A 27,535-nucleotide genomic window follows, 5' to 3' on the forward strand; every position below is an offset into this window, starting at 1 on the left:
TTGTTACTTCATAGATTCATTCATTAAAAAAGTGTCCTTATTATGATGGCAAAAACATAATCCAGAAGGCATCCCAGACAGCAAAATGCAATCGGGACAGATTTGGGCCAGGTCTTGATTAGCATTTGGTGCCGGTCTCTTTTTTTTCAACGGCCAAATTAATATTTCGGATCAGGAGCAGATCTGGCCCAGTTTGATACAGATAAAAACATGTATTAAAATCCATTCAAAACAAAACTTGATAGACTTTATGGGTTGAATTTTAGAGCATTGTATGTTTATGTATGTATTTTATTTGTTGATTTTATTTATATTTTTTATGCATTTGTAGCAACAGGTTCTTAGGATCTTGCAAAAATGAATGGATATTGAAAAGAAATCAACCCTTAGGATCAATACCAAATTCAGAACATCTATATATCTGGCAGACACATTAGAGCAAATCCTATAGGCCTATACAAGACAAGTGTTTGTAGACTATTACTTTTTTCAGTAGGGTTAGTACAATTACAATGCCTGATAGTAGACACAAAACAGAGAAGAAAGAAGAGAAAACCAAAGGTGGACCTGCAGCACAGTCCTAAGGGAGGAGAGGAAGGAGGGGGCAGGGGTATTCACTACATCTGACGCAACAATCTTCCTACAAAAAATAAGCCTTTAGCCTTAATATGATTATTGCTCTTGTGTTTAGAGAGTGATCGAGTTCCCGCTGTCTCGTGAAGGTGCGTACACAGCTCAACACCTGAAGCGGAACAAAACAAACAAAGATCCACCTGATACACCTCCCTCCTCCTCTTCACTCAGTCCCGAGCGATCCGCAACGGCAGGGTACAGAGTTTGAGGGGGCGACTGAGATCTACGATGCAGCGCTGCGCGGAACGAAGGGCAGTGTGAAATAGTTCGCTGCGGTAGAATAAACGCAGAAAGACACAATGGGAATGGCGAGTGAGGATCTGCTCGTGACACTCCAGATACTCCCTGGTTTCTTTTCAAACTGTCTCTTCCTGGCCCTGTACGACTCCGTGGTGCTGGTGAAGCGCGCCGTGTCGCTGCTCAGCTGCTCCAGGTCCGCCGGCTCCGGAGAGTGGCGCCGCATGTTGACCTCCGCGGGGCTGCGCTCCATCTGGAACAGCTTCCTTCTAGACGCATATAAACAGGTAAAGTCTCTGCCGATCAACTCGTGTTCGGTTCATGTGAGCTGATCGATTACCTGATGGATTGTCATCAATCCACGAAACTAATCAATTTAAAAGTTGAAACTTTGTCTTTTACATGTCAATACAAGTCTATCATACGACGCGTGGGGGGGCAGTATGAGCTCATACCTTATAGAGTCCCACCATATTAATAACTCATCATTTACTGAACTGTTACATTAGTAAATCATCATACCGAACTGTTATATTAATAAATCACCCTTTTACTGAACTGTTATATTAGTAAATCGTCATTTTACTGAACTGTTATATTAGTAAATCAACATTTTAACTGTTATATTAGTAAATTATCATTTTACTGAACTGTTATATTAGTAAATCATAATTTTACTGAACTCTTATGTTAGTAAATCATCATTTTACTGAACTTTTATATTAATAAATCATCATTTTACTGGACTGTTTTATTAGTAAATCATCATTTACTGAACCGTTATATTAGTAAATCATAATCTTACTGAACTGTTATGTTCATCATTTTAAGGGTCCCCGTCATCTAATGTCTACTCAGCCCCAGTTCTTCTCACCATCTTGCTTTTCTCCCAGTACGGACTACTTTATACATGGTTAATTTATATGGATGGATCAAAATATAAAGTCCTAACTAAGTTGTGTAAACTAACTAACTGATTATGTTTTTACAATGCCATTTATGCTGGTAAACCATTCTAAAAAAACAACACAGTACTATTAGTAATAACAACAATAACAGTTATAATGAACACAACACAAGTTGACCCAACAAAATTATTTCTTCCACCATTTCAATCATTTATGTGTAGAGGTGAATCTAAAATGTGAAGAATGTGAAGTCTGAAAATACATGTCTTTATTTTTGAATAATTTAGAGTATTTTTATGTGGCGGGGATACATGTTTTTCAGAAATTGGGGAGGACATGTACCCCCCCCCCCCCCAGGATCTGCACCCATGCGTACATTAAATACATCATTAATTATGAACCAGTATTACATTCTTACATACATTGACTAGTCTACATATAGAGTAGGCCCACATGCTTTTGGGAAGCTACGTAGTAGTATACTTTTGTACTTTTACTAGTAAGATTTTTAATGTATGAGCTCTTATTGTGTTCTAATGCAACTGAATCAACAACATAGCTGTTCTAATTTCTATATTTTCCTTATCTCTGTTGTCAGACTAACAAGTAAGCTATGAAATGCATGGCTCATAAATACTATGGCTGCTGAGCTGCAGACAAAATTGTATGAGGAAAGTCATCAGACAAAATGAACAACAAAAAGAAAAAACGTGTCTAATCACAGCAGCTGTAGCTTACTGAACATATTGATCATGTATGGTTTAGCCTTGATTTTTTTAGCCTTTAAGTTTATGTCCTGTATTATGCTCAGTTCTGCTAAGAATGCAGACTCTGGGTGGTTGTGCACAGCTAAAGCGAAGACCACTAGACAATATACTACCGTAACTGTTAAAAAATGATAATCTTCTTTGTTGGGTTCATCAACTATGATCTGAAGTCTATAGTTTAATTTGTGTTTATTTAAGGTAAATAAGATAAGATAGACATTTATTGAAAATTAATTTGTCGCGGATGTATGGTAGAACAACAGGAATAAATACACACATTGATACTTTTTTTTTTTAAAACAAAAACTACAAACCAGGCTGTGGGGATCAGTGAACTCTCAATAGTATATGGGTCTGCACCTGTTCAGATGATAGCTTTACCATTCTAATCCTAATGCTGCAATCACACAGTGTCAGCAGAGAAGAACATAGAAAACACCTGGTAATTTTATTCCTAGGTGGTTGCCCCAATGTTAACCTCATAGCCACACAATGTAAAATATAATTAGTGGGCTATACTTAAAAAAGTATGCAAACTCATTGCCTCAAAAAAATAAGTAAAATGAACTTAAGATAGTGACTTAGAATAACTTGTTTATTCTGAGTGTCTCATCTCATCTCATCTCCAACCGCTTATCCGTGGTCGGGTCAGTTTCTGTCCAACAGTTTTTTGTTTAAAAAACAAAACAAAACTAGCAATCATTATATAACAAGATAGAAGGACGATAGAAGGTACACTTCTAGCTTGCTAACATATAATACTATTTTCAAACAAATCAGACTAACATGTCTGTTGATTAGGTTAGTCAGCATATACTACTTCCTAACCAACATAAATACTGATCTGTATCAATAAATCCTGAGTGAAAGAGCAACATTTATTTATTTTGAAAACAATGTGTGTTAACATTCCTACAAGTGTGCTGATATTTCTGGCCTCACAGTTTGAACAATAAACATAATATATATTTGTGTTATGCTTAGGTTTGTAGGTTCTAGTTGGCCTGGTAGCTGCCAGGCCTGTACAATTATAGGGGAAACACTGTAATTTAAATTTTGAAAGTCCTGGGTTATAAAACTTTTACCCTTGTGGGCCAAGTTGCACCCACATGGTGTAGGCTAAAATTAAGCTAACTTTAGCTAATGTTATCTCTAACTAGCAAGTACATTCCTGGTGCTTAATTACAACAAGACATTAAAACGGTATTATATTTAATATTTACTTACCAAATCAGTGTGACAAGCACAAGAATCAGGTAAATGATGACTAGTGTTGAATTAGCATCCAGCTGAATCTATTGTCAGTGTTAATGTACGATTTAATTTTGATTTAGCTTCCAGCAGTGCTGTATTCTTATTCAGTATAAAAAGAAAATAAGTTCGAAGATAAAAGCCAAGCCCACTTTTGCTCTCCCTGATGTGTACACTGTGTGAGTAAACATTGATCTTTATTTTTATTTCCTTAGGTGAAACTTGGTTGCGAGGCACCCAATTCCAAAGTTGTGAAGGTACCTGATTTCCCCCGGTGGAGCAGCAGTCTCTGTGATATGGCTGATGTGCCATCTGGTTCCATGATCAGAAATGGAGATGAGTGCCACCTTCTGGATTTTGAGTCATCAGACCGCCCTCTGGTGGTCAATTTTGGCTCAGCCACCTGACCCCCCTTCATCAGCCACCTGCCAACTTTCCGGCAATTGGTGGAGGACTTCAGTGATGTAGCTGATTTCCTGTTAGTGTACATTGATGAGGCTCACCCGTCTGATGGCTGGGTGGCCCCTCCGATGGGCTCTTGCTCTTTCGATGTTAGGAAACACCAGAACCTGGAGGAGAGGTTGGGAGCGGCACGCAAACTCATTGAGCACTTTTCCCTGCCACCACAGTGCCAGTTGGTGGCAGACTGCATGGACAACAATGCTAACGTGGCTTACGGTGTGTCCAATGAACGGGTGTGTATAGTACAACAGAGAAAGATTGCCTACCTGGGCGGTAAGGGGCCTTTTTTTTACAGTCTGAAGGATGTGCAGCAGTGGCTGGAGCAGAGCTACGGTAAGCGGTAGGAGCAATCAAGGACAAATACAGGGAGGACATGTCCCATGTTTCAATGAGAAAAATAAGAGATCTTTCGGTTTATATGAGCACAAAAGTCAAGTGTATTATGGTGACATCATCTGCCAAAAGGCTGTAATGAATTAAGAGCCAGAACTGTGGAATAACTTCTTCTACTTTTAAAATATGCTGGCTTTTGCTGCAAAAATCATGTTTTCATGTGTTTTCCATCAAATAAATATATAGAGGGAAAATCCCCGGTTGTTAAATGTTTTATAAAGTAATACAGTTTTAATAATTTTATGCAGATTTTAATATTTTTTAGATTTTTTTTTCACTCTGGTCATAGGTTTGTATGCACTATATCATCAACATAATTGTATGTATGATGTTTATCCACCCTCTTCTTTCTCACTGGATAATGTTCATTCATACAGCATGTAGTGACCATTGTTCGCTATCTGACAGCTCTCTATATATTTACTTTACATGGAGTGTGTCATCCCCTTGGAAGTGTTCATGTTTACACTACTGAATCAAAGTAGGTTCCTGTTCTTAAACAGAAAAGGCCCATTTAATGTAAAATGAAATGAACCAATCCAATGTTAATAAGTAGTAAGTTTTCACCTCCTCCAAGTCAGAATTGAGTGAATGCATCTTTGGGAACACTTACAAACTTGAGTCAGTGTGGTTATGCTTCACACGTCTGGACACTGTCTGACACTGTCTGGTTTTGCTCAGGTTGTATGGAGATCACAAGAGAACAGCCATTTTAAAGCTCTGACTGGATTGAGATCTGGTCCCTGACTGACCCACTCCAGCACTTTAATGTTGTTGTTTTAATCTATTCCTGTGTAGCTTTGGCTTCATTGTCATGCTGGAAAACAAATTTTCTCCCAAGTGGCTGGTTTCTTGCGAACTGCATCAGTTTTTTTTTCTCCAGGATTTCTCTTAGTTTTGGTGCAGTTATTTCATCCTCTACCCCTACAGCATAATGCTGCCCCCCCATCATAAAAAAATAGCATTTCCAATGTAAAGCATTACATTGGAAATGCTATTTTTTTATGATGCGCATGTCTGGCTTTCACCAGACATGGTATTTAGTCTGATGGACAAAAAGCATTCAGAGTTCAAAGTCTCCCACGTGCCTTCTGGCATACTGAAGCCCATATGTCATGAGTTTTTTAAGGGTAGTTTTCTCTTTGACACTCTTCCATAGAGCTGCATGGTCAGCTCTACCTCCCTCACAACTCTCTTTGTACGCTTACTCAGTTTCTGAGGACGGCCTGCTTTAGGAAGATTTACAGCTGTGCCATACTCTTTCCACTTGTGTACAAATTATGGGTAAGCCAGGGGGAACTACATTATGACATAGCTGGGGTGTTGAAAAGCGGATAACCATTAGGAGTTCTAATGCTGCAATGAATAATATAATTAATACATAAAATCTAATGTTCCGTCATTGGTCACTGTGTGGTTCTGCCCCGATCAGTGTGGCTGACTTTTTTATGTCATGGTTCATGGGCTTCTTTCCTGTGTTGTTTTGTACGCCTATGTTTTGTGCATTGTGCATGTATTTCAAATGTCAAATGTCAGATTAGTGATTCTCAACAACCAGTTGGGAAATTGAGTCTCTCCCTCATTTCTGCCAAGTTAAGTTGTGTATCCCCTCAATCCCGATACTGCACTTTCCGTTCACACACTGTTGTGAAGCAGTTTTCTCTGCCTATGTCAGTCAAGATTTAAGAATTGCAGGGACCCCCTCCTGTAGCGATATTTTCACAAAATGGCAAGTAGGAACGGGCCCAAATTCCTCTTTTGAAGTTTTTTATTTCCATGTGCAATATGTGATATTAGAAGCGGTTCTCTCCCTCCCTTACTGATGCTGACCATGGTTCTGACAGTTGGTTTTGACAGATGAATTGCCTTCTGATCTGACCACCTTAAATTAAATACTGTATGTAGGTCTTTATAGACCTATCAGCTATATGTTGTTATTTCTCTTTGTATGTAGGCTAGGCTACATATAATTTTCCTTCTATCCATCCTCTGAGTTATGCTTTTCAATCAGCTTTTTTTGGAAGTGTTTGGATTGTTCCTTTGTCTTCATGGTGTAGCCACGATACTCACCAAATAAGTTGGTCCTACATTCAGTTTCAACCCCTCAACTACACAGAGGTGATCTTAATATTACTAAACTGGCTTTTTTTCAGTAATGATTAATTAAGGGGGGGGGGGGGGGGGCTTACTTGTTGGCTTGGGTTCAAATCCTTAAAATTTGATTGCATAAAACCATTAAATATCCTTAAATATTGTAATATTCTCAACATGTTAGAGTCAGAAAATGTTGAAAGTCAGTGTACGTGTTATGTGTGTGGTTGAGAGGGGTATAGAATATGTCAAAACGAAGTGTCAGTCAGCCTCTTGAAGTGATAGCATTTAATATCCATAGGACACAGATGGTTTGTTCTGGTCACAGTGACAAAGGTGTGCTAATGAAAACCTTTGACGAAAGAGTCCCTGACTCGGTCTCTGGTTGGATCGTGAACTGCACCTGGTCAACATTACACAGAACCATTGCATCTGTTTAAATTGTCATTTGTTAAAACTACTAATGCTTTGGTAACTGATAACAACTGTGTGCCATGTCATATTCAGTTTTTCCTTACTGTTTAGTGCAGTGTTTCATTTTTCTTACATGTCAAAGGTAAGAAATAAACTGGAAAATAAAGTAGAATTTTTGCTGCTGAAATTGCTTTATTTGTTGTTTTTATGTGCTAAAGGAATCTTGGATGTCAGAAAGAAAAGGACAGACTTACCAAAAGAGGGGGGAAATTCTTTTTAAAGAATAAAACCCTATATATTACCAACTTGCGGTTGGGACACCTTCAAGATGACCTCTTAGCGAGAGAGCTCCGGGTTGAGCCAGAGTAATTAGAGAAATTCCAGTAAAGTAAATACATAACATAGAACAAACAAGAAGCATACAGATGGGGCGGCCGATGGCACAGTGGTTAGAGCAGTCGCCCCATGTAAAGAGCCTGTAGGTCCTCAAGGCGGCAATCGCAGGTTTGACTCCGACGTGCGGCCCTTTGCTGCATGTCTCCTCCTCTCTCTCATCCCATTTACTATCCTGTACAATAAAAGACTTGAAAACTCCCCCAAAAATAATCCAAAAAAAAGCATAGAGAAAGGGGATAAGAACCCTATCACCACTTTGAGCAGTAAACATTGTCCAACGGCAGGTGTGTTAGAAAGACAGGGCACAGCAACAATTAGCAGTTAACAGGTTTAAGCTAGCAAACAACGCGCAGTGTCGAGAAATGGCCGACATGGAGCCAACATTGGGCTGCTTCTGTGAGAAGTAAGAGACTGCGGGTCTTAATGCACAATTTCGTTTTTTGCTCAAATCCAATTTTGTATTTGGTTGTTTACATTACGTCTTTAAATGTAGCCTGTCTACGGATTGTGCATGCGCAGTTGCTCATTGATGACATCGCGCCACAACGTTGTTTATGAAAGTGGACATGCCGATGGCAACCAAGATTGTAGGACCTTGTGGCTTAAAGCTACACCAGGGGTAGGCAATTCCGGTCCTGGAGAGCCACTGTCCCGCATGTTTTAGGTTTTTCCCTGCTCCATCACACCTGAGTCTAACAATAATCAAACCGTGACAAGCATGGGCTGCTTGATAATGAGCAAATCATTAGAATCAGGTGTGTTAGAGTAGAGAGAAACCTAAAACATGCAGGAAGGAGGAAGAGGAGAAAGAAAGTTCATATTTTAATAAGACCCTTCAAGTCTACCTTGCACCGAAGAGTCACCCCAAATACTAATGAGGTCTAAAACATCACTATCCCTCCATTCTCCGCCTGCTTCACTGCTGTCCTCCATGTTTGTTTTGAATCTGTTCCCGGCATCCTTTTTTTTTCAATCAACTTTATTTGTCATTCATTTACAAAACAGTGCAGCACAGGTCGCAAAGTCGCATTAACTGAGATCTGGCTGTTCAGATTGCATTCACATATATAAAAAAAAATCAGATACGTATCCATTCCGGTAGCATATTTTAAAAGTGGCCTAATTCTGATAAAAAATGTCAGATTCAATGGGACTTGTGCTGTTCACACTGTCAAAAGCAAATCAGATATGAATATGAGCGAAAAGATCGGTTTCAGGTCACTTGTAACCACAGTGTGAACGTAGACTTAGAGACAATAAAGGAAGATTTTGGAAAGGTGAATACCAGACTGGATGAGGTGGAAGGATGAATTTAGAAAGCAGAGGAGAGGATCCAAAACACAGAAGAAGTCATCACGGCTATGCTAAAGCTGCACACCAAGCTGAAGTTGTTGGATCTGGAAAGCCGCTCCAGACGTGAGAACATAAGGATCTATGGGGTGCCGGAGGGATCTGAGAAGGATTCAATGAAGATGGTCTCATTTGTGAGAGGGTCTCGAGCTAACTGAAGACATGCCCGACCTGCATATTGAATGAGCCCATCATTCAGTGGGGCCACAGCCGGCGGTGGAGTTTTAAAACAAAAGAGACATTACACCGCAAGGCATGGCAGAGGAAGAGGGTTGCCTGACAAGAAAACCACATTAACCTGGATCACGACTATCCACCTCTAATACTCAAATAACCAAGTAAATATACCGTGATCCAGAAAGTGCTGAAGGAATATAAAGTTCAGTTCCAGACACTCTTCCCGGCCAGGCTGCACGTGAGACACGATTACGGAGCCAAATCCTAAGATACCATAAAGGATTCTTCGGAGGACCTGCTGAGAAGAGGCTACGGCGTGACAACCATCAGATCACCAGAGACTGTTGCAGGTAAGGGCCTCTCCCTCCGGACTGAGGGAGCCACCATGGCTCAACAGGCTCAACAGGGTTAGGCTATTAGACCTCTACATAGGGAGTCACACGGACAAATTGTGTTCAATTTGATGTTTGTTGTTGTTGTTCATTCCCTGCCAGTTCTCGCGGGGAGGGGGGAGCCCACCAGGTTTTTGAGTGAGAAGGAGGGGAGAATCACATAGTTGCAAAGAGGGGGGAAATCCTATCAAAGTTGAAGAAATATTTTTTTTTAAATCCAAGAAGCTTTCTTTCAGGGGTCACACCTCGACAACTCTGAACATGTTAAATTAAATAAATCAGGTTTTAAACATGTTTACTTTTCTTCCCATGAGTTGGGGAGGCGAAGGGGAGTGGCGACTCTGACATCCAGTGGTGTAAGTTACAAACACATATCAGAACTTTGGGTTTGTTATGGTTACAGGCAAAATAGTTGTCCACAAAGGGGTATTCCAGAGATTTGAGGCCCTACAGAAGGACAATCGTCTGGTACCTGCAAGTGAGACATTATTCTAACAAAAATCTTAAAGATGAGTCAGGGTTCATCAAGTTATTTTTATCATTAACAGAGCCCAGATCGTGCAAAAAAATGTATCTCCAACTCATATAATGCCATACAATTATGGAAACAAGAGATTACAGAACACATAGAGAAGAAATGGGAAAGGAAGTACGGGTCATGATCACACAAGAGCTGGAAGAAAATATGCCGGCTACATTGGTACTCATCTGGGTAGATCACATGATGGGAGGTCTGCTGGAAGAACATTGCCGTTTTTTATCACACCTATTCAGAAACAACATCAAGGCGGGGGGTACGCTTGCAGGAGACTTTGTGGGTCTAACGGCGCTAACCACTTCTACATTACCGAGAAATACAGAGAGGTGATGTTGGAGCCTTATAACCTGGGCTTTAGACTCGTGCTGCTGTTCCCCACCAGGCTTGTCATCACGATGAAGGACGAAGACGGGCTCTCTTTGGTCAAGGCGAAAGCCTTCGTAACATCTGATGACAGCGGATAGCTATCGATTTCACTGCAGAAGATCCTTGTCATGTTATCTGGATAACCATGAGTTTGTGTTTTTGCTGACTGTGTAGCTGTGCTCTAACAGCCCCAGACTGGCTGGAGTTTATTTTTAGACCGCAACATTAATAGTTAAAGTCCATACAGACTGGTGTTTTGAACAGAGGTCGCTAAATGGACATTGTAAAGCACTGTATACATGTTGACTTGAGATCCAGTGTTTTCTGATATTTTTTGAATTCCCATTTGTTTTTTTCTTCTTTCTTTCCATGCCTGCTTACAATACTATGTGAATTTAGACTACCTTTAATCGGCCTTCGTGCCCGGTACCGGAAGCTCGTTCACATGTAGATTTCAGTTTGTTATCATATATTTTCTGCACAGCCTTATTTTATATTGTTTTGGATGTTCATCACCCTTCGCCATAGGGTTACCTGAAGTATTTTATTTTCTGTGACTCGTTCGGTCGAAGGGTTTTACTGCAGCCTGGCACTTATTGGAGGCGACCTGCACCAGTGCAGCATATGCATTCTGGTCTACAGTATGTATCTTGTTTGATGTAGAGATATACCTTCTTGGCCTGCCCACCCTAAGGCATCTTAGCGCCCTCTGCTGGCTGATTTAATTTATTTTATATGGCTGGCTGTCATATAAAATAACAACTGCCTAGAGCCACTTGTCAGTAGCCCTTGAGCAAGTCTTACGTGACCAAGCAACAGGAGATACTGTGACCAGATTTTGACATGGTCAATTGACCAACATGACAAAAGCAGCGAAAACTAGAAACATCAGTTTTTAAACCAGGCCAGAACTACTTTAGGAAGCAATGAAAGGTTCTAGTTAACAAGGTGACAGGGCTGGACTATGTAACCTCAATGGACTCAGTTACAGCAGACTGAGTTGGCTGCTCATAAAGGTAACTCGGAAATTGCAGAAGTATCGGGATGCGCAGACTCTACTAATCGACCAGGTGAAGCTATAGACATTTGTCATAGACAACATTGATGAAAATGACAAATTACCTTATAATTGCTTCACAGGACTTTACAGGTCTGTGTACTCGTCATATTAGACGTTAGTGCTGCTTTCAACACTGTTGACCATCACATCCTGTTAAAGAGGCTGGAGCATTTAATTGGCATTAAAGGAACTGCATTAAGCTGGTTTAAGTCTTATTTATCAGATAGATCTCAGTTTGTACATGTTAATGACAAATCCTCCATGTACACTAAAGTTAGTCACACAGAGTTCTGTCCTTGGACCAATTCTATTCACCTTATATATGCTTCCTTTAGGCAATATTAATAGGAAACACTCCATGAACTTTTATTATGCAGATAAAACCCAATTATATTTATCCATCAAACCAGAAGAAATCGATCAGTTAGCTAAACTTACTCGCCAAGTCCCATTATTTCTCAACCATTCATAAAGATCACAGCCACAACAGTAGCAAGAGCAAACCTAATAGATCTGACAAATTCAAAGAAGCTAGCATTGATGGTGAAGCTAGTCCGGGTTCATGGATGTTTAAGTGGGTTTTATTGGTGGGAGTTATGGGACAGAAGAAAAAGGCATCCCGGTCCAGGACCTGGAAGCCATAGAAGAACCGACAGTAACACAGCAAAAACTCAGGTACCTGCAGAGAGTGTTCGGACAAAAGTAAAGGAGTATTGACGTCCCAAGCAGTGTGGTGCCTTGCTCAACAACAGCACCTTGGCAGTGCGATAAACTGGCACCTTTCCAGCCACCAGCCCATTCATGGTCCACACAGGGACTTGACTCGGCGTCCCTATGGTTCCCAGCCAAGTCACCTATGGACTGAGCTACTGCCCCCTGAACACCGCAGCAGCTTGAAGCCGTCCAGCGCAGCGGCCGTGTCTGGGGTTGGCGCAGTCAGCCATGTCTCCGTGAACACCATGATGCTGACCTCCCGGTATTCCCTCTGGTGCTGGTTCAACGCTGCTAACTCATCCATCTTATTGGGGAGAGATCTCACATTCCCTATGATGATGGATGGGAGGACGGGTGTGTATCTCCTCCTCCTGGCGTGGTGCAAAGCCCCAGCACGGCTCCCCCTTCTCCTCCCCTCCAGTTCACGGGCGACAGAGTCGCCAAAACACAACGCTAGTCGTTTTTAACAAAGACAAAGTCGCTGGGGATCGGTAGAGTCTCCGTAACAGTTCAGAACAACAGAATAAAAAACTTGGAAAATGCTCATTGAGTGGCTCATGCAGAAGCCGAGCGTCCAGGCCAACCCACTGTCCCATAGACCCCCCCCAAAGAGGCTATGGGGGGGGGGGGGGGGGAAGCTGCGCTCTTCCTGAAGTCTACTATCATCTCCACTGTTTTGGAAGCATTGAGCTCCAGGTTGTTCTCCCTGCACCAGGTCACCAGGTGGTCAATCTCCCACCTGTAGCTGTTTTGAACGCTTGTCCTGAAGGAGAGTCGGGACGATTGTGTTAAATGCAGAGGTGAAGTCCACAAACAGGATCCTGACGTATGATCCCGGGGAGTCCAGGTGCTGATGGGTGAAGTGGATGGACAAGTTGACAGCATTGTCTACAGACCTGTTTGCTCTGTAGGCAATCTGTAGGGGGTCCAGGAGTGAATCTGTGGTGGATTTGAGGTGGTCGGAAAGTACCATGCGCTCAAAAGATTTCATGATCACAGATGTCAGGGCGACGGGTCTGTAGTCATTTAACCCTGCGGGTCCTGTTTTCTTGGGAACTGGGATGATGGTAGAGGCCTTGAAGCATGCTGGCACGTGGCATGTCTCCAGTAAGGATTTAAAGATGCCCGTGAACACTGGAGATAGCTGATCTGCACAATGCTTCAGGCAGGATGGAGACACGGAGTCCAGCCCAGCAGCTTTGCGGAGATTCTGTCTCTTAAAGAGCCTGTTAACGTCTATCTCAAGTACAGACAGAGGTGTTGATGGTGGATGGAGGGAGGTGGAGGGCAGCTTTGATGATGGGAGCTGTTCTACCTCTGTTGTAGTGGTGGGAGTAAAGCTAGGGGCCTGGTGTTGGTAGGGACTGACCTGACTGTTGGCAAGGCGACGATCGTTAGCAGAGAGGGCGGCTCTTGGCTTGTAGTTGGTGATCTGCCAGAGCCCTGTCCAGACAGAGGCATAGTCGTTGGAGGAGAACTGGTGTTGGAGTTTCTCTGAATACAGTTGTTTAGCCTCTCTCACCTTCCTGCTAAACCTGTACTTGGCCTCGTTGTACTCTGCTCTGTTGCCACTCTTAGGGTGCACTCACACTGTCCATCCGTACCGTGCCCCGTGTTTTAGGGTACTCGTCCCCCCTCCCTCTCCCCCTGCGCCCCAGGCCCGTTTGTACTCACACTGCCTGGGCCTCGCGCGAATGTTTCTTGCCTTACTATACGTCATCACGCTGTAACACGTCACAAGCATTGATTGACGTCATCGCCATGCGTCACTTTGTTTACAAAAGCATGCTGCCTTTTGGCCACATAATGGAAAGCAGTGCGTCTTGTCCAACTGTTTTTGAATATTTTCATCTGACCAAATCTGCAGTAAACACTACACCTCCGCATCACATCAACGTGAACCTGTCGCCACCATTGTTTTAAATGTCTGCGCATGGTCCGTCCTTCTTCTTTCTATGTTCGAACAGGCGTACATAAAATGACATCAGAACCTCCGTAGACCTCGTGCTCGTACACATGCGCAAGCTCCTGCTCGTACATGTGCAAACATGCTTTACAAAAGCCCAGCTCTCCCTAACGGGCCGTGGTCGGCTTACGGTTACACTCAGACTGGTCAAACAAACTAGACTTTAGCCGTGAAACGTGCTTGGGCAAACTACGGATGGACAGTGAGTGCGCCGTTAAAAGCATTTTCCTTATCCAACCTCAACTGCAGGAGTCTGGTCGTAAACCAGGGCTTGTCATTATTATAAGTCACCCTGGTGCGTGATGGCACACAGCAGTCCTCACAGAAGCTGATATATGAGGTTACAGCTTCTGTGTACTCATCCAGACTGGTGGAAGCAGTCCTGAAAACATCCCAGTCAGTGCAGTCCAAACATGCCTTCAGATCCTCCGCAGCCTCCGTCACTAATGAGGGAAACTTTGATGATTTTCAACAGTATACTTTAGACGGCGGGTGAGCGGCATGCTCTGGTGGTCAGCTCTGTTCACCTGCAGACACACAGACCCTGTAACTCTAGTGCAAACTATTGTAGCTCGGTGAGCAAAGTGAATTTCCAGATGTCAAAATGTTCCAGTGAAGTGTAATGAAGTGAAAACACAGTGGCCCTCATTTATCAAACGAGCGTACGGCAGAAAAAACGCGCGTACGACCATTTCCTGGCAAACTTCGGCATATATCAATTTGGACGTGAGCGGGATCTACGATCAAATCTCACGTCTGGTCTGAGGTTGTGTACGCACATTTCAGCCTGTGTATTTGCGGTGCAGCACAGCAAAATATGGCTGAAACTAATTAACAAACCTCAACTGTCATTAAGTATAAGCAGTCACATATTAAATACAGATCAAAATGGATTTTTAAAACGAATAAAAAAAATAAAAATTGTGGTTGGAGCAATTGATTGTACTCATGTGCGTCTGAAGGCACCATCCATGAATGATTACGCATTCATCAATCGCAAAAACTACCACTCGATAAATGTACAGGTGATGTGTGATGCCAAGCTATCGCTTTTAACATGGTGGCCAGGGGGAGGGGGTGGGGCACACAATTATTTTATATTTCAAAACAGCTCGGCTCCAGCCCCCCGCGACCCCGACAGGGACAAGCGATTGAAGATGAATTAATTAATTAATGTGTTGGCGCGCGGCTGCAGCAAGACGCACTGCAGAGCCAAAGTCATCTCCTCGGTTAGTGGCAACCATCGATAAATTGCATTAAATCAAACAAGGTATCAGATGATTAACATTTTGGTATGGTTCTTCTAGGTGTCAAAGGTATCCTCTAACAGAATACCTAATAACCCCGCTACAGAGCAAGAGTGCCGGTGTTGTGCCGTATTCAGCACCCCTGCCTTGAAATGCACCCCCTCGCATTATAGGTGATATTCTGGATCAGAAGGCTGTTGTTTTGACCTATAGGAGTAGTTTATATACTTTATATATACTTTATATATTTATATACCTTAATCCGACTAGCATGCACTCTTTTGTAGAGGCAGAGCTGGAGGCTGATGGGGAATCATTTTCAATATATCTGGCAGATGTCACTGAGGTAGTCAAACAACTCCACAGTGGCAAAGCCCCAGGGATTGATGAGATTCTTCCAGAAATGCTGAAAGCTTTGGGTTTGGAGGGGCTGTCTTTGTTGACACGTCTCTTCAACATTGCATGGAAGTCTGGGACATGGCCAAGGGAGTGGCAGACTGGGGTGGTGGTTCACCTATATAAAAAGGTGGACCAGAGGGTGTGTGCCAATTAAAGGGGTATCACACTACTCAGCCTCCCTGGTAAAGTCTACTCCAAGGTGCTGGAAAGGAGGGTTCGTCCTATAGTCGAACCTCAGATTTAAGAGGAACAATGCAGATTCCATCCTGGACGTGGAACAACAGACCAGGGGCCTCATGTGTCAATGTTGCGTACGCACAAAAACATGGCGTACGCCATTTTCCATGCCAACGTTCAGATGTATCAAAACTGAAATGACCGTGGAAATGTGTGGTCACATTCATGGCTGGCGTACGCACATTTCTACAGCTATTGTTTCTTTGGCGACACTTAGAGGTGATGCTGGGAAACTGTTAATTATGTGAATCAATTCATCCTCAGTGTAATGTGCACATCAGAGACACATTCATGGACAATTAACACACACGTGTTTGCAATCATATGGATGGATATAAAAGCATGCGCAAAGTGATGAAAAAATGGCATTAACAATGGCAGCCTTGGCCTTGTTAGAAGACATCGCAAATAGTTATATCAGACGTGAGAGGGTGTTTAGAGAACGGGAAGATCTGTTGGCAAATGACGACAACTGGCTCATGAGTCGTTTCAGGTTGCCAAGGCCAGTGTTACTGGAGCTGTGCGCAGAGCTGCGGTCAGCCCTAGAACAACAAACAGCCAGGAGCCAGGGGTTGTCCGTTCCCACACAGGTGCAATTTGCAGCAAGAGCCGGTTTCCCTAACGTAATCGGAGCTATTGGCTGCACACAAGTTGCTATAAAAGCGCCATCACAGGATGAATTTGAAACAGGAACAGGAAACATTTTCATCCAATAAATGTTCAAATAATGTGATGCGCAAATGCAGCTCACCAACATCGTGGCAAGGTGGCCTCGTTCAACGCATGACTCGTTCATTCTTACCAATAGCATGGTTGGTAACAGGTTGGAGGGCTGGCACGGTGCGCGATGGGTGGCTTCTTGGTGAGTAAATAATTTATAATTTAACGCACAAGCATGTGTAATGTGAGCAGCCTATTGTACGACCAGTATAATGACATTTCTGAGTTTAACACATTTACCTTGAGGATGATCTGTGTCGCCTTCATGGGCCCCCACAACTCCGCTTAGAGCTGTGTCCCCCACAATAGCCTCCACTCTCTGATCAAAGGGGGTTAGTTCCTCCCCCCCTATCCCCCCGCCCGTTGCGGTGATACTTCGGCGGTGGGCCTAAATCCTCCGCTTTTTTTTTTTTTTAAATTTCAGTGGGTGTGCGCTGCTCCGAAATTTGATCCCACTCAAATTTCTTTTTCTTTGTGTTTATCCCTGAAAAGAGGCTACCAAATAAAACAGCTCTTCGGTCGCCACTTCATTTAATAAAATTTCGAGCTCAGACTCGTTGAAGTTGCGCTTCTTACCTTTACTCATCGTTTAAATCTGATGGTGCAGAGAGGGAATCCCCGGTGCAGGTCCTATTTACATGGATTTGCATATTTAAATTGGGGTGTGGACAGGGAGGAGTTTAACACTTCTACATGTGCGCTCAATTCTACGTTGATTGGGATGTACAAAGGAAAAGTGCTTGGATCCATGCATACGCACACTTTGATACATCTGATTTTATTTGTGCGAACGATAGTTTCTGGATTCTAGCGTACGCCATGTTTCAGTAAGAAATCCATGCAAGTCTTAGTACATGAGGCCCCAGCTCTTCACTCTCGCAAGGATCCTGGAGGGGGCCTGGAAGTATGCTACATGTGCTTTGTGGATCTGGAGAAGGCATATGACCGGGTCCCTCGGGAGATACTGTGAGAGGTGCTGCGGGAGTATGGGGTGAGGGGGTCACTTCTATTGGCCATCCAATCTCTGTACACCCAAAGCGAGAGCTGTGTCCGGATCATCGGCAGTAAGTCGGATTTGTTCCCGGTAGGGGTTGGCCTCCGCCAGGGGTGCGCTTTGTCACCAATCCTGTTCGGGATTTTCACGGTTCGCTGCAGAGTGTGAAATGGCTGGGATGAGGATCAGCACCTCTAAATCTGAGGCCATGGCACTCAGCAGGAAACCGGTGGATGGCTTACTTCAGGTAGGGAATGAGTCCTTACCCCAAGTGAAGGAGTTCAAGTACCTCAGGATCATGTTCACGAGGGAGGGAACAATGGAGCGTGAGTTTGGCCGGAGAATCGGAGCAGCGGGGGCAGTGTTGCAGTCGCTCTATCGCATGGTTGTGACGAAAAGAGCTGGAAGGCAAAGCTCTTGATCTGCCGGTCAATCTACGTTCCTACCCTCACCTATGGTCATGAAAGCTGTGTCATGACCGAATGAACGAGGTTTGCGGGTACAAGCGGCCAAAATGGGTTTTCTCAGGAGGGTGGCTGGAGTCTCCCTTAGAGATAGGGTGAGAAGTTCAGCCATCCGTGAGGAAATCGGAGTAGAATCGCTGCTCCTCTGCGTTGAAAGGAGCCAGTTGATGTGGTTCGGGCATCTAGTAAGGATGCCCCCTGGGCGCCTAAGGTACGTCCAACTGGGAGGAGGCCTCGGGGAAGACCCAGAACAAGGTGGAGAGATTATATCTCCACACTGGCCTGGGAACGCCTCGGGATCCCCCGGTTAGAGCTGGTTAATGTGGCCCGGGAAAGGGAAGTTAGGGGTCCCCTGCTTAAGCTGCTGCCCCCGCTACCCGACCACAGATAAGCGGTTGAAGATGAGATGAGATGAGATGAATCAAAGGATTTTCGTATACCCACTAACAAAAGCACAAGGATATGTAACAACCTTTGTAACAGAACTCACATTTTCATTCATAAATGACCCTGTCTGTTTTGTGAAGCACTGACTTTTGGGGCTTCTGTGGCCTGTGACCAGGCACTGACTTCACCTACCAAGGAACAACACAGTTGCTTGGCTGTCATTCTCTGTACAATTTCAAAATTCACTGTGAATCACTAAAGGAGATATGAAACCAAAACAATCTCAAACTCCACTCTTTCAGCGTTTTCATAAGCCTGCCCTTGGAGGAACTGCCTCTTCAGGTGTTGTCATTAATATCATCATTGTATGTAGAACTAACTTCACTAACGTTATAGTTGTGGATCAATGAATGCAAGAAAAGGGGAGATAGAGTGTGTGTGTGTGTGTGTGTGTGTGTATGTGTGTGTGTATGTACAGTAGTAAACAGATAATGAGAGATATGAGAAATCCTGGCCAGCCTTGTGGACTGAAAGTCAGGCTAGGATATTTGAAAACAGAGTTAGAGTGCAAGGACAGAAAGTTAGGTTAACATCAGAACACGTGCAAAGCTGAGCGGGTACTCGGAGGGAACCTTGCCTGGGGAGTAATTCCATGTAGAAGCGCACCTGTTGGTGCCCTCTTCTGACAGCAGCTTGACCAAAAGGACAAAAAATATGAAAGATGCCGGGAAACATTTCCATATTAGGGTGACAGAGTCCGAGTTCTCTGTTTGTCCAGCATGCTGCGAAGAAAGAGGGCAAAAGGGGAAAATTTGAAATCTCTCTTCGATCTGATGGACATACGTATGCATGTTATTGTTAATGGTTTCTTAAAAGTTCTGATTACTCTACCTTCTCTTTTCCTCTACTTCTGCCTAAATGACGGTTTTTAAAACTGATTTTGTTGCCAGTTACATTGTTACATTGTTGTTGAATGTGCATTGCAAATAAATTTGTTAACACAGGTGTCTCCCGATGCAAGGATTTGTTTATTACATGAATTTTCCAGGCTGCAGTTATGTCTGATTTTGTACCTGCTGTGCAATGCAATTCCTATTGAGACTAGATCTAGAAAACAATGAAGTTGTATAAAGCTTAAAAAGAAGCTGCCTGACTTGTTATTGCCATGATAGCATGTTGTTGAGACAAGTATATATTATAGACATCTGGAGACATTTTACTCCAGACTGCATTTTACGATTTTGTTTTATGGACCCTAACGTGTACGCATTGACCTGAAGAAGGACAGGAGCTCGGATCACACTCCGGTACAGTAGGTGGTGTTATGTGCCTTAACACGTTGGTTTGATCTACTATAAATCAGAGAATAAATGTTTTGTCAAAGAAAATTGGTTCAACTATAGGAACAACACATTAGCCCACTATGATATGCAGGCATTTTTGTTTTGTGTGGACTCGGGTATTCGGGAAATATCTATGATTGAAAAGGCCCTACCGAAGTTACGTTGGCCCACCCAAAATTGAAATCCTAGTTTAGTTTATTTAAGAATGTTATTAAAACATGTCTTAATTAAAGAGGCCCTATTAAGCTAGTTTTCAGGGTCATATTTGTATTTTTCAGGTCAGCTACAATGGGTTTACATGCTTTGATCTTCAAAAAACCCATTATATTTCTCATATTGCCCATTGATGCAGCACCTCTGTATGAAATGCTGCAACTATCTCAGAAAAACTAGTCCATGCATTTGTTACTTCTAGGCTGGACTACTGCAACTCCTTATTATCAGGCTGCTCCAATAAGTCTGTTAAGAGTCTCCAGTTGGTCCAAAATGCTGCAGCTCTTGTACTAACTAAAACAAATTTCTCCTGTATTAGCTTTTTTTGCACTGGCTACCTGTAAAATCTAGAATAGAATCTAAAATATCTTATTGGTCAGGCTCCGTCGTATCTTAAAGAGCTCAAAGTACCGTATTACCCAATTAGATTCAATTCAATTCAATTTTATATATAGTGCCAAATCATAACAAAAGTTATCTCAGGACACTTTACAGAGTAGGTATAGACCACACTCTATGACTTATTTAGGATTTACATAGACCCAACGATTCCCCCGTAGAGTACAGAGGCAACAGAAACCTTCCCTATAACAGGCAGGAACGTCGGACAGACCCAGCTCTATGGAGTACGGCCATCTGTCTTGACTGGTTGGGGAGGAAGAAAAGGAGAGAGAAAGAGATAAAAAACAAATAGATGGACAGAGACACAAAGACAGACAGAGAGACACTTCCAGAGATGCAAGCAACCAAAAAGTAACAGTAACTATAATAATAGCTATAGTAATGTCAATATGACTTATATGTTATTGCAGTTAATATAGCAGAATAGTAAGAAACAAGCACAGCTAAGGTGATAGAATATGAAAATGATAATAATTATGGTGGCAAACATTATCAATGATGAGTAGCGGTATCAACAGCTGCGATACAGCGAGCCATACCACTGATGGTGTTTTTAAGGCTACAAAGTTTTTAATTAATAAGACTAATGATAGTATGTGTGACTTATAGTGATAATAATAATGCATTTTATTTATAGGCGCCTTTCTAAGCACTCAAGGACACCGTACATTTGTTAAAAACAGTGCTACACAAACAATAATAAAAATGGGGAGGAAACAAAATGATCAAATCAGGTTAAAATAACAACAACGCAGTGCAAATAGGATCAAAGGAAAAAAGGCAGTTTTGAACAGATGGGTTTTCAGTTTGGAGGCCGAGGCGGTTGATGTTGCGTAGGTGAAAATAAGCAGACCGAGTAATGTTATTGATATAAGAGTGAAAAGATTACTGTTGAGAATGACACCCAGACTCTTGACCTGTGGGGAGGGGGAGACGTTGGACTCGTTGATGGCTATTGAGAAACTGTCGGTTTGAGATCAGAATCAGAATCAGAATCAGAATCATCAAGTATGTTGGACATACAGAGAATTTGACTCCGGCTTATGCTTTGCTCACAGTTTCCAAACATTTAACAGGACAAACCTTAACATAACAATAACAATAACATTTACATAACAATAACAGAACAACACAGAACAATAATTTAAGATAAAAAATAGAGGTAATATTAAAAATAGGTAAACAAGTAAATATGAGAAATTTAAAATAGAAAGATAAAATAATTGTGCAAAGTAAAGTGACCAGGCTGTTATAAATATCTTTGTTATATTATTTTACAATGATATACATAAGGTGCATAAGGTGCATTTGTCTTTGGCATGTGTGTGTGATGTGTCGGGTGGGGTCAATTGTTCAGCAGTGTGACGGCCTGGGGGTAGAAACTGTTTTTATGTCTGGCTGTTTTTGTGTACAGAGTTCTTTAACGCCTGCCAGAGGGGAGAAGTTCAAAGAGGTGATGTGCAGGGTGTGAAGGGTCTGCAGAGATGTGAACTGCCCTTTTCCTGACTCTGGATGAGTGCAGGTCCTGGATAGTGGGCAGTTTGAAACCAATGATTCTCTCTGCAGTCCTGATTGTCCGTGTCAGTCTGTTCTTGTCCTGTTTGGTGGCCGATCCAAACCAAACAATGATGGAGGTGCAGAGAACAGACTGAACTATTGCCGTGTAGAACTGGAACAGCAGTTCTTGGGGCAGGTTGAGCTTCCTCAGCTGACGCAGGAAGTACATCCTCTGCTGGGCCTTTTTGATTATGGAGTCCACGTTGTGGCTCCACTTCAGGTCCTGGGAGAGGATGGATCCCAGGAACCTGAAGGTTTCCACAGCAGACACGGTGTTGTTGAGGATGGTGATGGGGGGCAGTGTGTGTGTGTGTGTGTGGGGGGGGGGGGGGCGGCTCCTGAAGTCCACTGTCATCTCCACAGTTTTGAGCGTGTTTAGCTCCAGATGGTTCTGACCGCACCAGAGGGCCAGCTGTCCCACCTCCCGTCTGTAAGCTGACTCCAAACTTCAGGAGTTTGACAGATGGGTCACTCGAGGTGCAGTCATTTGTATAAAGGGAGAAGAGCAGTGGAGAGAGAACACACCCCTGGGGAGCGCCTGTGCTGATGGTCCGGGTGCTGGATGTGATCCGCCCCAGCCTCACCTGCTGTCTCCTGTCAGTCAAAAAGTTAGTAATCCACTGACAGGTGGAGGCTGGGACGGTGAGCTGGGAGAGTTTGTAGTGGAGGATGTCCGGGATGATTGTGTTGAAAGCCGGGCTAAAGTCTACAAACAGGATCCTTGCATAAGCCCCCGGGGTGTCAAGGTGTTGCAGGATGTGGTGCAGTCCCATGTTGACTGCATCATCCGCTGACCTGTTTGTCCGATATGCAAACTGCAGGGGGTCCAGCAGGGGTCCTGTGATGTCTTTCAAGTGGCTCAACACCAGTCTCTCAAAGGACTTCATGACCACAGATGTCAGGGCCACTGGCCTGTAGTCATTTAGTCCTGTGATTGCTGGTTTCTTGGGGACCGGGATTATTGTGGAGCGTTTGAAGCAGGAGGGGACTTCACACAGCTCCAGGGATCTGTTGAAGATCTGGGTGAAGATCGGGGTCAGCTGGTCAGCACAGACCTTCAGACAGGAGGGTGACACACCGTCTGGGCCTGGAGCTTTCTTGGTCTTTAGTTTCTTGAAGAGCTGACACACATCCTCTTCCCAGATCCTGAGTGACGGTGGGGGGGAAGGGAGGGGTGATGAGGGTTGTGTGATGGTGGAGTGGGTGATGGGTGTGAAAGTTGCCGTCTCAAACCTGCAGTAGAAGACATTCAGGTCGTCAGCCAGTTGACGGTTCACTGCAGTGTGGGGGGATGGTCTCCTGTAGTTGGTTATGTCCTGTAGACCTCTCCACACTGACGCAGGGTCGTTAGCTGAGAAACTGTTCTTCAGCTTCTCAGTGTAGCACCTTTTTGCCACCTTGATCTCCTTTGTCAGTGTGTTCCTGGCCGTGTTGTACAGGACTCTGTCCCCACTTCTGTAGGCCTCCTCCTTGGCCTGGCGAAGCGTCCTGAGTTTTGCAGTGAACCAGGGTTTATTGTTGTTGTATGTGCAGAAGGTTTTGGTCGGCACACACATGTCCTCACAAAAGCTGGTGTAGCTTGTCACAGTGTCAGTCAGTTCGTCCAGATCTGTAGCAGCAGCCTCAAAAACACCCCAATCAGTGCAGTCAAAGCAGGCCTGTAACTCCAGCTTTGACTCTGTGGTCCATCTCTTCACAGTCCTCACTACAGGCTTGGCAGATTTGAGTTTCTGCCTGTAGTTTGGAACAAGATGGACCATACAGTGATCAGAGAGCCCCAAAGCTGCACGGGGAACAGAGCGATAGGAGTCCTTTAAAACAGTGTAGCAATGGTCCAGAGTGTTTTTGTCCCTGGTGGGACACTTAACCTGTTGTCTGTATCTAGGTAGTTCACGTCTGAGGTTTGCTCTGTTAAAGTCCCCCAGCACAATGAGCAGGGAGTCTGGATGCTTCCTCTCCTCCTCCGTTATCTGGTCAGCCAGGTGTTGCAGGGCCTCAGTAACACAGGCCTGAGGTGGGATGTACACACCAACCAGAATGAACGAGGAGAACTCCCGCGGTGAATAAAACGGTCTACAGTTTATGAAAAATGTCTCCAAGTGGGGGCTGCATGATTTCTTCAACACTGTGACATCTGTACACCAACCTTCGTTAATATAGAAGCAGATTCCGCCTCCTCTGCTCTTCCCCGAGAGCTCCGTTACCCGGTCCGCTCGTAACAGCTGGAAGTCCGGTAGATGTAATCCTGAGTCTGGGGTGAGTTCACTGAGCCAAGTTTCAGTGAAACACAGGGCGGCAGATCTGCAGAAGTCCGAATTCCTTCTGTTGAGGAGCAGCAGTTCGTCTATCTTTTTGTTAAGGGAGCGGACGTTCGCCAGGTGAATCGACGGGAGCGCTGTTCGGAATCCCCGCTGTCGGAGCTTAATGAGCGCGCCGGCCCGTTTGCCCTGTCTGCGTCGCCTGAACATCCCGTAGACAGCCGCTGCTCCTCCGACTAGAAGTTCCGAAAAGTATCCAGAATCGGTGAAAAATGTTGGAAAATTGTGTCCGGTAGACTGTCCATACTGTAAAAGTTCCTCCCGAGTGTACCGGATCACGGAAGGACAACTTAAAACGCAACAAAAAAACAAAAACAAACAAGGAACTGCGGAGCTAAGCGCCGAGGCAGACGTCCGTGGCGCCATCTTGATCTATAATCTATATCTATCATCATCTATCTGTCTATAAGAGATAGTGTTGATTTGGAACCAATGAGGAGAACCTCGGTTCTGTCACTGTTTAGTTTGAGAAAATTGGAGGAGAACCAGGATTTTATGGCAGTTAGGCAGTTAGCAAGGAATGAGGGTGGGAGGGTGGAGGTGGGTTTACTGGAGAGGTAGAGTTGGATGTCATCCGCATAACAGTGAAAACTGATGTTGTACTTACGGAAGATATTGCCGAGGGGAAGAAGGTAAATGATGAAAAGGAGGGGCCCAAGGACAGAGCCCTGGGGAAAACCTGAAGTGACGGGGGAATGCTACGATGTGAAGGATTTGAGTTGGATGAACTGAGTACGGCCTGAGAGGTAGGATCGGAATCGGTTTAGTGGAATGTGGGTGATGCCGATGAAACGTAATCTATTGAGGAGGGTGGGGTGGCTGATGCTATCAAAGGCCTCACTCAGGTCGAGGAGGATGAGGATAGTGAGTAGACCAGAATCATCTGCCCTGAGGAGGTTATTGGTGATTTTTACAAGTGTGGTTTCAGTACTTTGGAGGGGACAGAAACCAGAGTGGAACTGTTCATACAGGTTGTTTAGTGATAAGTGAGAGTGGAGTTGAGTAGAGACTATTTTCTTGAGGATTTTGGAAATGAAGGGCAGATTTGAAATAGGAAGGAAATTATTGTAGTTGGAAGGATCTGCACCAGTTATTTTCAGGATTGGGGTTATTTCAGCGGTTTTGAATGATGTAGGAACAGTTCCAGTGGTGAGAGAGGAGTGGATGATGGCAGAAATGAGGGGGACCAGAGAGGGGAGACAGGATTTAACCAGAACTGTGGGGAGGGGGTCTTGGACTTATAGATGAGGTCGGAGAACTCTGAGAGGGTGGGGAGCTCGAAAGAGGAGAAGGGGTGGGCAGGTGGGTGGAGGTCAGAAGTGACACTGGTTGAGTTTGAACCGAGATCCTGATAGATTGTCTGGATTTTGGTGTTGAAGATATATCCTCAAAGCAATTTCAGTCAAAAACAACTGGACTGGTTGTTTGTCTAGGAAGACGTTTCACCTCTCATCCAAGAGGCTTCATCAGTTCATGTACGCATCTGACCAGGCTGGGACTGGTCCAACTAACTGGTGTGGAGATCCAAGTATTTAACCTCTCACAAGGCCGATGATGTCACTGAAACCCTTTGTGCTCCAAGTGCCCACGCCCGTCGTTAGAGTGACAGTCGGTGGTGGGCAGTTGGTTTCGACGTCGTTAGTGCTCTATTGAGTCTGAACGACAGTCGTTGGGGTCACCCGGGCCATGTGTGAACAGTTGTCCTTTGAGGTTAGATTGTTGAATCTCCTGGGAAGGGACGAAAGGGCGGCATTGTAAATTGGAGATAAGTGGTGTCTCAGACCCCCTCCTCTGTTTAGCGATGGTTTCTCCACTTTAACATAGACGGCTAGAGCACAAAGGGTTTCAGTGACATCATCGGCCTTGTGAGAGGTTAAATACTTGGATCTCCACACCAGTTAGTTGGACCAGTCCCAGCCTGGTCAGATGCGTACATGAACTGATGAAGCCTCTTGGATGAGAGGTGAAACGTCTTCCTAGACAAACAACCAGTCCAGTTGTTTTTGACTGAAATTGCTTTGAGGATAACGATGACCTGGACGAATGAGAACATTCACAGGCTTGTTGAAGATATACATAAGAGAGTTACAGAAGGCAGTTGAGTGGGGTGGTATAGAAACTGGGGATCGGGTGATATTGTTGAACAGTGAAAAGAGTGACCTGGTGTTACCTTCATTTGAACAAATTATGCTGAAGTAATAGTTTGATTTGGATTTAGTAATACAGTCCTGGCAGGGCAGAAAATGATTTTTGTACATTAACTTTGTGAACAGTCAATCCAGTTTTGCAGTGAAGCCTGTCAAGCTGCCTGCCTTTGGCTTTCATAAGCCGGATGTTATGCCGCTGAACTACCGAACACAATAAACACAGACACGTACGGGGATCGCCATCTTTACTTCTCATTCACATCAGCTGTTCACCTCTTCTTCTCCTTTTCTCCCTTCACCATCCCTCTAGCGCCTCTAACGGCCTGATGTTATAACTAGTGATCACATTGTGTTTGTTATGAACACAACATTTTCCCCTTTCAGTAAAGCTAACTTCTTTCATTACATAACATTTCAAAACTACTCATTCAGAATAACATTCTCAATGCTGCACTGGGCCTAACACAGTAAATCGTTTAACCAGCCTTTTGAATCAAGAGCATACGTGAACATCTGTCAGAAGTAAGGAGTTATGTAATAGCTGTCAACAACTGAGCAAAGCTAATGCATAAGTAATAACAATATAAGTAACCAACAGTATCAATATGTACAATTATCTTCTGTTTCTTTTCTTTTTAACATTTAAACTGAAACAGCTCTTAGACTATGTAGGCAGGTGACCCCTGTTAGGTCTACCTCAGAACATAGTCTTTGGTCCAAGCAGGGGAATTTCTATCCCTGTCAGGTCTACATTGTTCAGTAATCTCTAGGCGAGCATGGGCCGCCTGCTGGGGATTTCCCTCGTCTCTGTCCATGCTCACTGCAGTGTATAATGCTGGTAGTGCAGACAGATGCGACGCATTCCACGTCCTTCCATCATCAAGCAGATATGTGTTAGAGCCTTTCTGTCTCACCACAGTTCGTGGTTGTGTGAACTTTTGTTCTCCTTTCTTAACTTTCCAGGGTTTTCTGGCCTGAACCTGGTCACCTGG

At 43.8% G+C, this 27,535-nt stretch overlaps 1 protein-coding gene across 1 annotated transcript; it reads left to right on the plus strand.

Annotated features, from left to right (window-relative positions):
- Positions 1 to 932: 932 nt before the first annotated feature.
- dio2 (iodothyronine deiodinase 2) lies at positions 933 to 4,602 on the plus strand (the record flags this gene model as incomplete). The annotated part of the gene is made up of 2 exons (XM_083923904.1): positions 933 to 1,157; positions 4,012 to 4,602. The coding sequence occupies 2 exons, from the start codon at positions 933 to 935 to the stop codon at positions 4,600 to 4,602; spliced, it is 816 nt and encodes a 271-aa protein (XP_083780030.1).
- Between the last annotated feature and the right edge of the window lie 22,933 nt (positions 4,603 to 27,535).

The sequence above is a fragment of the Echiichthys vipera genome (genome assembly GCF_963691815.1).
Source record: "Echiichthys vipera genome assembly, chromosome: 12".
In the NCBI taxonomy this organism is placed as follows: Eukaryota; Metazoa; Chordata; class Actinopteri; order Perciformes; family Trachinidae; genus Echiichthys; species Echiichthys vipera.